General features: G+C 37.7%; 1 protein-coding gene across 2 annotated transcripts in view; it reads left to right on the top strand.

Annotated features, from left to right (window-relative positions):
* Window positions 1-14,966, top strand: part of GLRA3 (glycine receptor alpha 3) — a 135,359-nt gene that overhangs the window by 26,918 nt on the left and 93,475 nt on the right. For both annotated transcript variants that reach the window (XM_036889135.2, XM_036889134.2), the window contains exon 2: window positions 998-1,125. In XM_036889135.2, coding sequence (XP_036745030.1) covers window positions 998-1,125 — 128 coding nt within the window. The remainder of the gene's footprint in view (window positions 1-997; window positions 1,126-14,966) is intronic.

The following is a 14,966-nucleotide window of genomic DNA, read 5'->3' as shown; positions in this document are numbered from 1 at the left end:
CTCTAAGGCCCATTTTCACTACTATTTATTACCAATTCTGGAAGGAGGAATTTAATAACTTCGTACTGCTTGAGATCAGGCGGTAACCACAAAGGTTCAGGGGGCAGCGATGCTCTGAGTTGAGTGACAGCTGGATGTGATGATTGACAATCTCCAGGAAGTAGCATCAGCTTGAATATATCAGTTGGAAACACACATGTGCTCAGTCTGTTTCACTTCCCTGAGCAACTTTTCTGTAGATAGGAAAGATGATTTCATCTTAGCAAGCTTCTAGGATGAGCAGTTGCATGAAATAAAAATGTTCAAATAAAAAAATACTGTAACCCTTCGCCTTTCCTGGATACAGATTCTCACTGAGTGATATCCAGGGCACAGACCATATATTTTTTTGGAGAAATATTTATGGTTATTTCTTAATCTTGAGGCACACATTTTAGACCTGAACAGCATGTACACCTGATGAATCACACAAAGTGAAAGCAAGGTGCGTTTAAATGGGTAGAAAACACTCAAATAGAAGAAAAGAGCTTTGTTTACACTATTGGATAGAAGTTTTATTACTGTTCAGAAAAATTCACAAAACCTGAAGGGTGATGTTTTCCCATCAATAAAAGCAGTAAGAATTGTATTTCACAGCTAAAACTTCCTATTTTCTTATGCCTGAATAACTCAGAATACTTTTAGCTAAAAATTGTAATTAGAAATCAAGTTTCGGTAAATACAAATTTGGAAGCCTAATACTTCAGAAGTGGCTTTGTTTTCGGACTTAATACAAAGTAATGTCACCACTGACCTTCGGGCCAAATACTTGTGATACCTTATAAACTGACTATAAATGTATAAATACCCATCTGTCATTATGATAATATTGACTGTAGAGTACATAAACTTTTCTTTTTTTCAAAGTTGTTTTGCTGAGAGTTTGTATTTTATATTTGCTGGTAATAGTCAATAGGAAGACTTTTTTTGTAAAATGATATCTTTTTCTCGTTTGTAGCTTGGTTGCAACAAAGGAAACACATAGTGCGAGGTCTCGAAGTGTTCCCATGTCACCTTCTGACTTTCTGGATAAATTAATGGGGAGGACATCGGGGTACGATGCGAGAATCAGACCCAATTTTAAAGGTAATTGTCCTGTTTACTATTATATATGAAAGCTGTTTTAAGTATGATTCACAAGATACCTTTTCAAGTGAATTTCACCAAAAATTCTAATGCTTATTTCCAATATCTTCCAAGTACTGTATTAGTCAAAAGTATGTCTTCTTTGGACCAGTAGTGGGTTTTTTTCCTTCTTTAACTGTTGTAATATTGTCATGATGATTCATTTTAAGAAGTTATATATATAAAGCATATATACATTAATATGTTATAGTTTAATACACATGCTCTAATATGTATTCTTACCTTCCCATATTTTAAATCCCCCATTGCTGGACTCTCTGTATTGTGGAGAATCAAGGAGTTGTTCAATTTAGGTACAGAGAAGGGTCTGGAATAACTAAAAACCACTGATAACATTTAAGAAATTATACCACTTACCTAATGTTTTATCTACATTTATAAGAAAGAGTGTAATTATCAATTTAAGAGTACTCCTTTTTACTTGTGTTTAGTATAGTGATAGACAGCATGTTTGTACAAGTTACGTGTGGATTATCCAGAAACACATGTCCTGTAATTTTTAATCTAGGGTAAGTAATTAGAAAGCAACTTCCATTCCCTTATTTATTTAATATATTTTGTATATTATTCTATTCAATAAAGAAAATATTCTAAACTGTAAGAATACACTTTTACCATAGGATTCATTAAGTTGTTTTTATTCTTAGAGGTGAAAAGAAAAACAATGTTCTTACAATACTAATTGTGTTTCCTGCATTTGTTCTTATGGGAGGAAAAGAGGGATTGTTTCACAGCACTGTAATAATTAGTTAGACAGCATTAATAAACACCAAGAATGGGCAGCAGGAGAGAAAGACAGGAGTAAAATTTGTGGATGATTTATAAGTAGAGAATTATGAATTGCTTCAATTTCAAAATTAGTTTAACATGCAAGTGGTGGATTGCATTTCTTGATTTGTTTTTAAGCATTTTGACCCTAAGTGTGTTAAGCTGCGCAGGAGGCAAACACTGAATGCAAACCATGAGGAAATAGCACAGCTCAAGAAGTATCATGCACAAAGGGAAATGAGAAGTTTCAGCATTGTGAGGATCTTTTAAGTTGAGGGAAGGCAAAATACCCTGACATTAGGTTGAATTCATCTTAAAAATATTTGGCTGTTACATGAGTCAACGAAAAACACAATCTGTAATTAGTGGATCATGACGGCACTATATTCAGGGATTCAGTGGGTCGATTGGTTTTCAATGAAAATTAAAGAGGAAAATATATTCCATTTTTAATGTGTATGAACATTTATACGTAATGTGTATAAACAGAAAATACAGGTAAGTCACTGACCACACAATAGTAGTCCCAGTGCTTTTCCATTCTTTTGGAAAGTGTATTTTATTTCATTATTTCAACCATTTAACAGACAAGGGAAACTTAGAACTATCTTAAATGTGGTTCATTATTACTGTTTATGTCTGAGGTCAAGAAAGAATTCCCAAGGATTTAGTCTTGCTTAAAATCAGTGCTGATTCTTTTTAAATAAAAATGCATCCCTAAAAACTAGCTGATAACCACAGCAGTTCAGAGGCGAGATTTTCTGTACTGAGCGTAGGAGAATCAATTCTTACTACCCAGTGTCCTTAAAGGAACAGAAAAAAGGGGTGGGATTTTCTCTCTATTCTTCTTTTTTAAGATATCATATACTCTGAATATCAGAAAAACAAGTGCATGCTGCATTTGACTACCAAAAATAATAATGCCAACTTAAAAAAATAATTTAATGGGTTAGTTTTTAGTGAATATTCTTGTTTTTTCATCTTTTCTAGGAGTCAAATGTTTTTGTCTTCAAGGAACACTCACAACTCCATCTCCAAATTAAGTCAATTTAACACTGTTTCATTTTATTGAATAAAGTAAAATCATAATCTCTTATTTGGCCATCATTACATTGCCTAATATTGAAATAGAAATAAAATATACTGAAATAATTTTGAGATACTTAGGTGCTAACAAATTAAATCTGAGACCCATCAGATGATTAGACAAAAGATTATCTTGTCCTGACAATGTTTAAGTCAGGTTTTCTGTGTAGTAGCTCACAAAATTAAACATACCATGTTCCCATGCCATATTAGTGTTTTTCCCCTTGTCGATTGTTTTTTTGTGTGGAGAATTTACTTCGCTAAGCCAATGAACTCACTTAAAGTTGGAATATTATGTATACTCTCCCTCCTGATTCGTCAAAGACAGTAATTAATACTGAGACTTTAGCATGAATATTAATATTGTGATATTCCACTAGTCTAAGTTTTTTGAAAAAGTAAATGGGCAAAATTAACTAGAATTTTTTTTAAAGATTAGGAATGAGAATTTGACAAAACAGATGTAATGAAATATTACAATAACTTAAATGCTTTAGTTCTTCTCTGTGAATTCAAGTGTTAATGAAAAAAAAACTAGAAAATAATTTACCTGGATACCTGATCAGACAATAAGAAAGTGTTTTCTAAATATAAAAGCAATGGGAAAAAAATATATGTTTATGCTCTTAGGAATTTATAAATTTTGTAAGAGAAAAGCCATAAAATCTTAGTATTGACATTCTCAGACAATTTATAGAAAGTAAATAAGATGTGCAACTTTGTTAACAATCAGTGAAATGCAAACTATAATAGTAATGTGATAGCATTTTCACCTTTCAGATTATCAACAATAAAAAATAATATTAATTATTCCAGCCTCAAATACATTATTATGAATTCATTTCTGGAATAATGGTTTCAAATTTGTGATTACTTTCACAAGTACTTTTATATTAAAAGAGAGTTTATCTTGGTGGAACATAGTTGAGAACAACTAGTAAAATATATAGAATTACTTCATTTTAAAATGTAACTTTGATTTTAGTCTTTTATATACTGTTAACACCTTTTAAAAATATGATGTGGACATTTTTATTTAGCTAAAATTATACTTGTGTAACAGCACTATTTTGTGTCATCTCTCTAAAAAAACAAAACTCTTAGAAAAATCTGACCTGTTAAAGATTAAATATTTATTAACATGAACCTCAAAAAAGTAAATAAATTCTCTTAAGACATTTAAAAATGGGACTGGGCACAGACAGGTCAGTCTCTTCCACTAAAAATTATCTAAGTACAAAATTAAATATAAATACTAGCTATTATCAAAATAAACATTGAAATAAATTAAAACATTTATGTGCCTGACTCACTAACATTATCTTTCTTTTTCACTGATTAATCAATGTTCTCTTTTCCTCCAGACTTGTCATAATTTATCTTAAACCTTCCTGAGAATCAGATTTCTCTGAGAAGGACTCTGTGCCTTTAGGATAATTTGAGTATGGAAACAATTTCAAATCTCTGTTATATCTTAATCTTGTTACATATAATGTCTTTTGGACTTTTACAAGGAATGCATTTAATAACAATAACAGGATTCAGAAATGATCTGGAAGTCAGCTAAAAAGAATTAGCAAATAAAGCTCCATGTGTCACTAAGCTGGTGAATTATTTGACATAAATTAAAGTGTACCAATCCTTATTTCAAAAATATGTATAGAAACAGTTATTTCCATTTTGAAAAACAAAACTAATAGGTAGATGTATTTCTTTCCTGGGATTTGAAACCCTTTTTCTATAGACCTCTTCAAGTTTCTGTTATATCTTAGGGATACAATATTAGGGAATGTTGTATGTTAGGGGAAGGCAGGAATGAAGAGGCAGAGGGACAGGAGGCCCGTGGGACCAGGCGCAACCAGTCCTTCTACTGAGCCTCCAGTGAGCACATGGGCCAATCCTGTCACTGACTTGGAGGCAGACGAATTAGGAGAAGACCCGAGAGTCCTTGTAACCAGCTGTCCCTTGAAGTCTTATTTATGTCCTACGCTTTTGGTAGTTTTCAAGTTTTATTTCTCTCTGTCTCTGTCTCTGTCTCTGTCTCTGTCTCTGTCTCTGTCTCTGTCTCTCTCTCTCTCTCTCTCTCTCTCGACACCCACACAAATACAACCAGCACATTATCAGGACAGGATTGAGTTGATGTATTTTCTGTGCACTGGTTTCTCTGATCATCTTTTTAAAAAAAATTTCTAGTCTTGTTTTAGAGGAGTTTTAAGTTTCCAGAAAAACTGACTGGGAAGTGCACAGAGTTCCCACACACCCTGTTCCCTGTCCCACAGTTTCTCCTCTTGCTTTCATCTGGTGTTAGTGTACATTAGTTACAACTGATGAATCAATATTGACTCATCATTACTACCTAAAGCCCATGGTTTGCACTAGGGCTCACTTTCTGCGTTATCCATTTTAATGGGTTTTGACAGATTGTATAATGGCATGTTTCCATCATAACTGTGTCATACACAATAATTTCCTTGTGTTTCAACTGAGAAGGTCACTTTTTCCTTCCTCTCCACTCAAACCTCTGGCTTTTTACTGTCTCCAGAGTGTTGTCTTTTGCAGAATGTCATTTGGTTAGAATCATCCAGTATGTGGACTTCTCCGGCTGGCTTCCTTCATTCAGCGATATGCTCTGCAGTGCCTCCAAACCATGTTCTGTGGTTTGATAGCTCATTTCTCTTTACCACTGAATACTAGTCCATGATAATCTCTTGTTTATACACCTGACATTAAAGAAACTTTGTGCAATTATTAAACTACAGGATTTTAGCTGACAAGTTTGTAGATGTTGTTTCATTGTCTACTGAGGTTTCATATTAAGAAATCAAATCCTATTTTGATTTTTGCTCCCTTGCATGTAATGTATTTGTTCTATCTTTGCACGTTTTTCTTTATGAAAGAGACAGTTTATCCTGGCATTGTTTTGTGTTGTTTTCCAAAACAGCTCTCTTTCCCTTAAAAAAAAAAAATCTGATCTCTTCTGTCATCTGTGTCTAACACAGTCCCACTCCTGCCCTCCAGCCCTGTGTCCTTTTCCCCTGCATTGAAGGGGTGCTCAGATTTGTCCTCTAAGTCACTCTTGCACACACGGGAAAGAGTGACCTTCTTAGATGAAACACGAGGAAATTATTGTGTATGACACAGTTACGATGGAAACATGCCATTATACAATCTGTCAAAACCCATAAAGTGTACACTCTTGCAGATTGAGGAGTATCTCAATTCTGTGACTGTATTTTGTTCTCTTCACAGTCCTTTTTATCCTAAACCATTTCCTCAAATGTGAAGTCACAGACTGCGAGGCAGGCGTTATTTTGTATGTGTAGCCATTTGCTTTATTTATGACCTGTACTCGGTCAAAATTAAATTGTCTGCAATTATTAGTAATGAAAAGCAGCAGTTCTTTGCCTCCACAGTCCTTATGCCCGGCTCTTTTTCTGTGAGACAATCACTCCAAAAGGACGTCATTACTCCTCGCCAGGACCTGTTCTAATCTGTGCTGGTTGCTTTCTGGGCCTTTGACAAAGAAGGCGTGAGGAGGGTCCTCTGCACTACCTAGGCGGCTGACTTAATGCCTCCATTCCTGCATTCTGTCTCCTCTGTTTCTGCTTTCTGCCTAGTGATGTCTCTTCTTTTCCTGCAGGAACAATTACATTTCTTCATTTCGTGCGCTCTCTTTAAGCCCCTAGTTTTCTTATACGTAATAGAAATGCTCTGTGGTTCAGGGAGATTGAATCGAGATGCCTGGGCACTGATACAGGTTTTGTGTGCTGTGTGTGTGTGTGTGTGTGTGTGTGTGTGTATGGAGAGAGGTGGTTTCCTGCTGTTTCTCTTTGGAAAGGGAGACCTGGCAGACGTCACTGCCCCAGCCAGAGCTCTGCTTTAGGGAAGTGTTGCTCATGACTAGGCATTGGTCTGGAGTCTTCCGGATGCCAAATATGGTTTTCTTTAATTTTGAGGTACTGTCAGGAACCCTATTTTCCCCAAACTCATATTTTTAATTTTTTGCAAACACTTAGAAAGTGAACAAGTGCTGGGACTCTAGTGCATAGCATTATGATTCTAGTTAACAATGCTGTACTATATACTTCAAAGTTGCTAAAAGATCTTAAAAATTCTCACTGCAAAAAAAGAAATAATCATTACCTGATGTGATGGAGCTGTTAGCTAAATGCTACAGTGGTAATGGTGCTGCAGGTTGTAAGGGTATCAAATCAACACATTGTACACCTTAAACTTACACAATGTTGTATGTCAACTATGTCTCATGAAAGCTTGAAGAAAAACATTGAAAAAGTCAGCACTGATGAGCAGAACCATATCATTTCCAATCACCTTAATAAACTATGCTTGCAAAAAGTGGGAAAAAAAAGTGTTTCCATTCTTTCAAAAATTCCACAGGGCTCAGCCCTAGGCCACTGCTGCTCTGCAGGGAGATGGATGGGAAGCAGAGAGCTTTCCAACAGGTGCCAGTCGCCTCTCCCTCCGGCCCCTTCCAACTCCCCACCTCCTCTCCTACAGATGTGGACCCTGTACTTGTGTCCCCCTCAGGTCCTCTGAGCACATTCGCTTCTCCATGCCGTCCTCAGCTGCATTTATTTTAGGCTTTTCTCTCTTTCATCTGCCAACCGTTTTCTTCTGCCTTCTGTATTTTATGTCATTATGATTTTCCTCCATTCTCTTTGGTGTGATAGGTTTAGTCTTATTTTTACTTGATAATATCATTTTTATGTCCTCAGAGAGAAGGAATATTATGTCAGCCCCCCATCTTGAAATAGAAGCACCCAGGAGTCATTTGAAAGTAGAAGCCAGTGTAACAGATAAAAACAATTGAATAGGAACTAAAAGTAATATTTTAGAGACAACACAATTATTTCACTAGACTATTTTACCAGCTTTTTCTTGTTTCCTTTGACCCTGTAGTTTGGGCCTTCAGCTGGTCTTCGATGAGCCTTCAGCCCGGTTTGGATCCAGGCAGAGGGCCTCTGTGCCCGCCGTCCCCTGGCCGTGCACGCCTCCTGAGCTCTCACCGCGTGTGTCCCCTCTGCCATTCTGCCCCCGGCGGTCAATCTCTTCACCTAGAAATAACATTGCGTTTACCTTCGCAATGTCTTTGTGGTTTCTGTCTTTTCACTATATGAGTCCCTTCCTCCCACATCACATACAGTTTTCAAAAAGTCTATTCCGCAGTAACATGCTTCATCCCCAGAATGGCATGCGTACCTAAAACTCATTTCCTACCTGTATTTCTTTTTTTTTTTCTGGGAAAAGCATTTCTTTTATCCATTTTAACTATTCCTATCCATCTAGGTGCTATTGATTGTTCTTGAATTAAATTTACCATCGGTTTTTGAAGAAGTGTATTTTCTACTTGCATTTTTACATAAAACAAGGTCATTTTAATAAGAAACCCCTTTAAGAAATGAGCCTTTCTAAAACTTTAAAAGTTTTTTTTTATGTGACATTTTTATTTTAGACTGCAAAAACAAAAACAGGCAAACGACGAAAAACTTGAATAAGCTTGTCAAATGTTGTAAAATTCATCCCTTCCAGGGAAGCAGCAGGTAGACCAGAGCAGGCTGTCCTCAAGGCCACGCGTCCTGCTCCCCGGCTGCTTGCGCTCTGCGGGGCCGTGACCCTTCTTTGGGTCAGAGTCCGGGTCGTTTTCCTCATCCCCTTCTTCACCTTCTTCATCACAATCATCATCGTCGTCTTCAATAGCTTCCCCAGGGAGGCATGACCCTGAACTTGGAATTATACGCTCACGTAAAAAGTGACCAATGTCAAAGTCTGCAGCACGGACAGCTTCAGCCTCGTCATCCAGATCTCCACGCTCAGGAGCTTCAGGAGGGGCAAAAAAACTGAAGAAAGAGTCCTTGGAAACTGTTTTGGTCACAGTATGAACTGTCCCACGTCCCTTGTGTGTTTGCTTCTTCTTAATGGTTTTCAAAGTGACATTCTTTCCTTTTTTCCAATCTTTCTGGCACCCTGTACAACCCATAATTTCTGGTCCGTCAAAAGAAAAGGGATCAGCATCTTCTGGTTCTGACCTCATCCCGTATGTCTTTGTCAACACTCCATTTGTGGAGATGTTCACCTGAAATGTTCATAGAGTTAGATTCTGCAAGCTATATTTTTAGGTTTTGTTTGATTTTTTTAATGCATTCTTTCTGTAGTAGTTATTTCACTTTTTTTAAAAAACAATGTTAAATTAACAAGATTTGTAAGATAGCACAAAACTAGTTTGTTTTCGCTACCCACCTGACCGTAAGTCACTGACCTAATGTCCCAATACTTGAGTGTCATACAAATAAGAGCATTCCCCTGGATGACCATCAGATCTGACCACTGAAACAAGCCATTGACATGGATATATTGCTACCATCTAATTTGTAGACCCCCATTCAAATTTTATCAATTATCTGAATAATGGTTTCATAGTAAAAGGACTCAGTTTAGAATCATGTGTTCTGTTTTATTTCTCATTTCTCATTGTCTCCTTCAATCTGAGCCAGAACTTCATTCTTTCTATGACTGTCACGATCTTGACATTAAAAAAAAATTATTTCTTTATTTAACAGAATGTATCTCAATTTACATTAGTCTAATATTTCCTCATGGTTTGATTTAGGTCATCCAACTTGACAGGAATATCACAGAAGTGATGCTTTGTTCTGATTGCATCTTATCAGATGGCGGACCATGTTAATTTTTACCATTACTGGTGATGTTCACTTTCATTAATTGATTAAATTGGTGTATGTATAAATATACCTTCAGGCTATATTTATACATACACATATATGCACAAATACACACATACATACACACATATGTATATTCATATATAAACTAATTTACATCAATTTACTTCTCACCTATTGAAAACCATGAACACACACTGTATCACTATCACAGGTTTGTTCTGGTTTGAGTGTCCGTATTTTAACTTCCTCATCTGACAGTGAGGAGCTTGGCTCCCTTTATTCTTGCACAATTATGTGTTTGATCAACATGTAATTAATCTGCCGCGTCTGCTGCGCCCCCTCTCCGGCACAGACAGGACCCCCTAGCCCTGTGCAGACTGACGCGCCATGCCAGGATGCCCTGTGTGGACACTGTCCCCACCCTCCCCTCCTTCTGGGGCCCCTCGCCGGCTGCCCCGCTCTGGGAACACCCTCCTCACTCCCTCCGGTTCCCACACCCCGTGAGGTGCCACGTGATCCTTCTCCACAGACGCCCTGCTCACCCTGCCCCGGTCACCGTGCTCCCCGCAGCCGCCCCAGCGTGCAGGTCTCTCTGGCATTGCCTGACTGCACGGCTTTAGGGCTGCATTTGCAGGAAGAAAAGGAAAAGGGGGGGAGGGAAGGGGAAGAGAAAGGGGAAGGATAAACTGGATGCTATTTTTACACCATAATTTCCAAACTTTCTCCAAGTATCTAACAAGTAATTGAAAATCTGGCTTTAAAGTCATCAAATATGTTTTTGTCAATTAAAAAATAAAATAATATCTCTCCTCATGATATGACTACCCAAATATATATATTTAGCTAACATAAAAACAAAATCACTACAAAGGATCTTTTGAGATTGACGCTTCCAATTGCATTCTATGTCTTTAGAGAACTTTAATCAGCATTAGGTTAAGAATTCCTCAGAGTCATTTGCATGAACACTTGGGTTATTTTTTGTTTGTCCCTTCGTGTTTTGCTCTAGATCTGCCTGCTGAACAATCCTTCTCCAATAAGATTAGCAATGATATAATTACCAAGGCTTTCCATTGTTCTTTGCCATTTCGCCTTCATCCATCTTGAATTAAAAGCCATATTCTATTTCTTTAAGGGGCCTCGAAAGGGAAGCGTGTTACTGAAAACATCTGTAATGCCTGCTGTTGCAATGGCGACTGATGTGATGAACAAGTGAAAGGCACTATGTGCCGTACGGATACTGTAGCCGTTGTCTGCTGTGCTCTAAACACAGCAGTGCAGCAGGTAGATGGGACAGCCTGTGCGCTGGCACACAGAGGAGAACTGTGTGTACTGGCACACACTGGCACACAGAGTGGCCGAGGCCTGCTGAAACAGGTGCCTTCTGTAATGGCCACAGAAGATGAGCTTCATTATCTACAGAAGTTTTGAATATGCACATCAATAGCCAGGGTAGAAAGACAACTCCGAGGTTACTGCTCCGATCTGCCAAGAACCAGAAACTTAAAGAGTAGAATCCAGTGCTTTATAAACATTATGGTACCCTCTCCACTTAGTCTTTGTCATTATCTCCACTGTCACCCTCTTTGGTGAGGGCCATGCTATCTCCCATCTAGACTATTACAATGAACCCCTAAGTGTTTTCCCTGTCCCGAAGCTTTGCTATCCATTCCCCCATTCTGCATGTTATGTTGGTCCACTGTATGCCCTTGGATCTGTGCTTGGATCTGTGCTGCCTGTCTCATGTTCATGAAGCAAATTCCAAGTACCTTAGTGCCTAACACTATGGAGAGATTCCATGACCTAGCCCAAGACCGTCCTTAAACACAATGGCTTTTATTTCCAAATTGCTTCATACTTTAACATGTTCTTTACATTAAAAAAAAAATACCTTCTATGTATTTGAAATTCCTGTATAATAATTTATATATGCTTGAATATATGTATTCAATATATTGTGAGCATTGAATATATATATATATATAGTAAGTGAATATATATGATATATATGTATATATGTTATATATACGTGACATTTGTAATCCAAATTTGGACTCAGGGAGTTTGGTGTCTGCATCCAGTCATCTTTCTTCCTGCTGAAGAAGAGAATACTCACTCAGATAAGCAGTCAAATGGGACTAAAATAGCACTTTGTATGTTGTAACAGCCAGGCAAGCAACACATCTTGTAACTGATGGATTCGAAGAATCATCCCTCACTGCTTTATTTATTCCAGCTTGTCACAGAGCCCCCAGTTGTGTGGAAGACAGGCCCCTGGCAGCCGCTTCATGCCCCGTGATGTTCCCCCAGCACGGAGGGGCCTCCACGGCCTTTCACTGGAAGATGAATTAACCCAATAGTAATGATCCTGTGTCTTCTCTCTTCCAATGCATGTGTCAGAAAAACACAACAGAATAGATCTCAGACTAAATGATGTTCCCCGGATTCCTATTACTGCAAAAGAAAATAGAAGAGTTCTAATATCCTCTAGAAAAAGGAAAATAACCTAGAAAATATGAAAGATTGGTTTTGGCTTTGCAAGATTCCTGTGCACATATTTAAGAGTTTACCTTAGATTTACATTGTTAAAAAAAAAAAGAAACCTAAAACATTTTGATAGTTAATTTCAAACTTTTCTTAGAAGAGAAAGCATGATTTTTTAAGTATGGAGGAAAATCATGCTTTCTCTTCTCTCACATAGTTACATATAAGGCATCATCTTAAATTTTTAAAAATATATAAATATTTAGAAATAACCAGACAAGATGGTTTAAAAACTTTCCCCTAATCATCAAATAATTATAGCACCTCAAGGATTCAGGACTTTTATGAGGTTTTCTTATTATCACATGCCTTCATTCTTACCTCCTTCATATTTTAAACAATTTAGTTTCTATATGAGTTTGAATTTTATGTCCTAAGCATCTCTGTGCTCAATAGACTTTGGGCTCTTTCTAAGTACTTAGCATCTATGTTTTACTAGTAGTGTTGACCACATTTATACGACATGACTCTCTTATCAAAATCAATAGCCTTGCATTTTCATTGCTCTAAGTCCTGACTCCTCTTTCTGTCTCTTCATCTCTAAGAAACCACAGTTCATTTTTAGCTCTATGGCATAATGGCCACAGATGTTTCCTAGGCTGGACTTCCTTAAGCCAGTAGCTCCCCACCTCGCTGCACATAAGAGAGCTGTTAATTAAGTGGGCAGGCATAGAAAAGGGCATTTGGGAACAAGAAGTTCTCAAAACCTTCCCATCTTCACATCGCCTGCACCATTTCTCAGAAGAAAAAGAGACTGAAGGATATATTTCACCAAAATGAAGAAATAAGCCAGGAAAGAGGAAAGGATGAGGACCGTGGAAGTATGAGATCCACAAAAGGGAGAAGTGGCAGTAATCCCCAGAGGGACGATTACGGGGAAATCGTCGGACTGCAGTTACGCTCCTGAGCATAAAGTCTAGAATGGAGCGAGTCGGAAGGCAGAGGCAGTTAATAAAATACCTAATGAGTCTGATATTGAAACATAATAACATTTCAGAACTTGTGGATAAATTAGTGGGGGGGTATAGCTCCGGGGTAGAGCATTTGACTGAGAATGTGTGGATAAATTAATGGTACATATAAAAGAAACTGTGAAATAGACCAAGTAATTGTCAACCTCAAGAAAATGTTCTTCAGGAAAAGAAAAGTAATCAGAGTATGTTACACAGCTTAGGTACAAGTGATTGTTACCTTGTCATAGCAGGGGAAAAAGTGACCACTGATCTAATAATGACGACAATTCAACCATATTTGAGTAAAGGAGGACAGAAAAAGGCTTATGTTGGTAGAGGTGGGGATAATATTTGAAAGAAAACTAAATTCTCATCTTTAGCTCTGGGCATCAGAGCATATGCCTAAAACCAGAACATCTGAAAAAGTAAAAAAAATAAACTTATTATTTAGAGAGATCAAGGTAAACACCCAGAAAATCTGTGAAATGAGTCGAAGTGATTATCTCTAGTGAGGGAGAAACAGGGGAGTCAGGGCAAGGGACGGCTATCTTTTTTTGTAACCCACCTTGAAAATTAACTTACTCTAAATATATTCAGGAAAATAAACAAATAACAAAATATATTAGGCTTAGATATCAGTTCTTGTGTGTGGCTTTATCTGATTAACTTAGGTAGAGTTTAGCTCCGAGTTATTTGAACCTCCGCCATACAGTATTTCAGTGTTTTTTATTTATACAGCTATCAGGGTAATAACAAGGTCTGTAGGCAGTAATGAAATGCTTTGAATGTTATATTATGTGAAAAAGATTGGGGAACCGCCTGATGTGGTGAGAAAAGAATGATTCCTAGAATCAGACCAGTGGCTCAAGTGCTCACTGTACTGTTTATTCCCACCTATGTATCCTCTCTGAGCTTTAATTCCCCAGTGTGTGAAGGGTGGACTATTACACACTCCCAGTGCTACACGGATTAAGTGGTGTCTATGAATCAGAGAGCACAGTACCTGGTAACAAGAAGGACTCAACAATTCACCGATTCTTATTTCCTCTGCCCCTTTGCATGGTAATCTCTTCGTGTCTTCGATTTGGTACACGCAGGTTTTAGACATTAGCAAAGGAATGAATGCATAGGACTCATAACAATAAAAATCCTTGGTTTTATGATGAATGCTAAGCAGGCACTGCAGGGTACTTCTGGAATGGGGGAGTCAGGTTCTCTGTTCGTTCATTGATTCATTCCTCCAAAGAAAACTACAGAAACACTGGAATATGTCAGAATCAACCGTCAGATCTCTAAAAACCAGCCAAAAGCTTGCAACACTCTCAGGAGTGTTTTTTCCAAGAAAAATGGATGAATTTCTCTGAGACCAGAGCACATTTGTATATGGACCCACTTGGCCAGCATCATGGCAGCCTTGAAAGCCAGCAGCCTGTCTGCCACAGAAGCTGTGAAACCAGCAGCCTAGCAGGTACCAGAGGGAGCAGACCCGGGGCGCTCCTCACAAAGTCCATCCCCGGAGCTATGCTACTATTTGATCTATCCAGGCTGCTCCCTCGCTCAGAGACCTTGTCATTATTTGACTTTGGGGAACTCCCTCCGTGGGAAAAATCCTATCACCAGGGCATTTGTTGAAAACAATCACAGAAAATTGTTTCAACAACACAGCTGCCTAAGTCTGTGATACCAGTTGGGCAAACAAGAGCCTGAACAAACCTTTTAAAAGATC

Source organism: Manis pentadactyla, chromosome 1 (genome assembly GCF_030020395.1).
Source record: "Manis pentadactyla isolate mManPen7 chromosome 1, mManPen7.hap1, whole genome shotgun sequence".
Lineage (NCBI taxonomy): Eukaryota > Metazoa > Chordata > Mammalia > Pholidota > Manidae > Manis > Manis pentadactyla.
The sequence above is the reverse complement of the archived record's forward strand: the minus strand, read 5'-3'. Positions and strand labels throughout refer to the sequence as shown.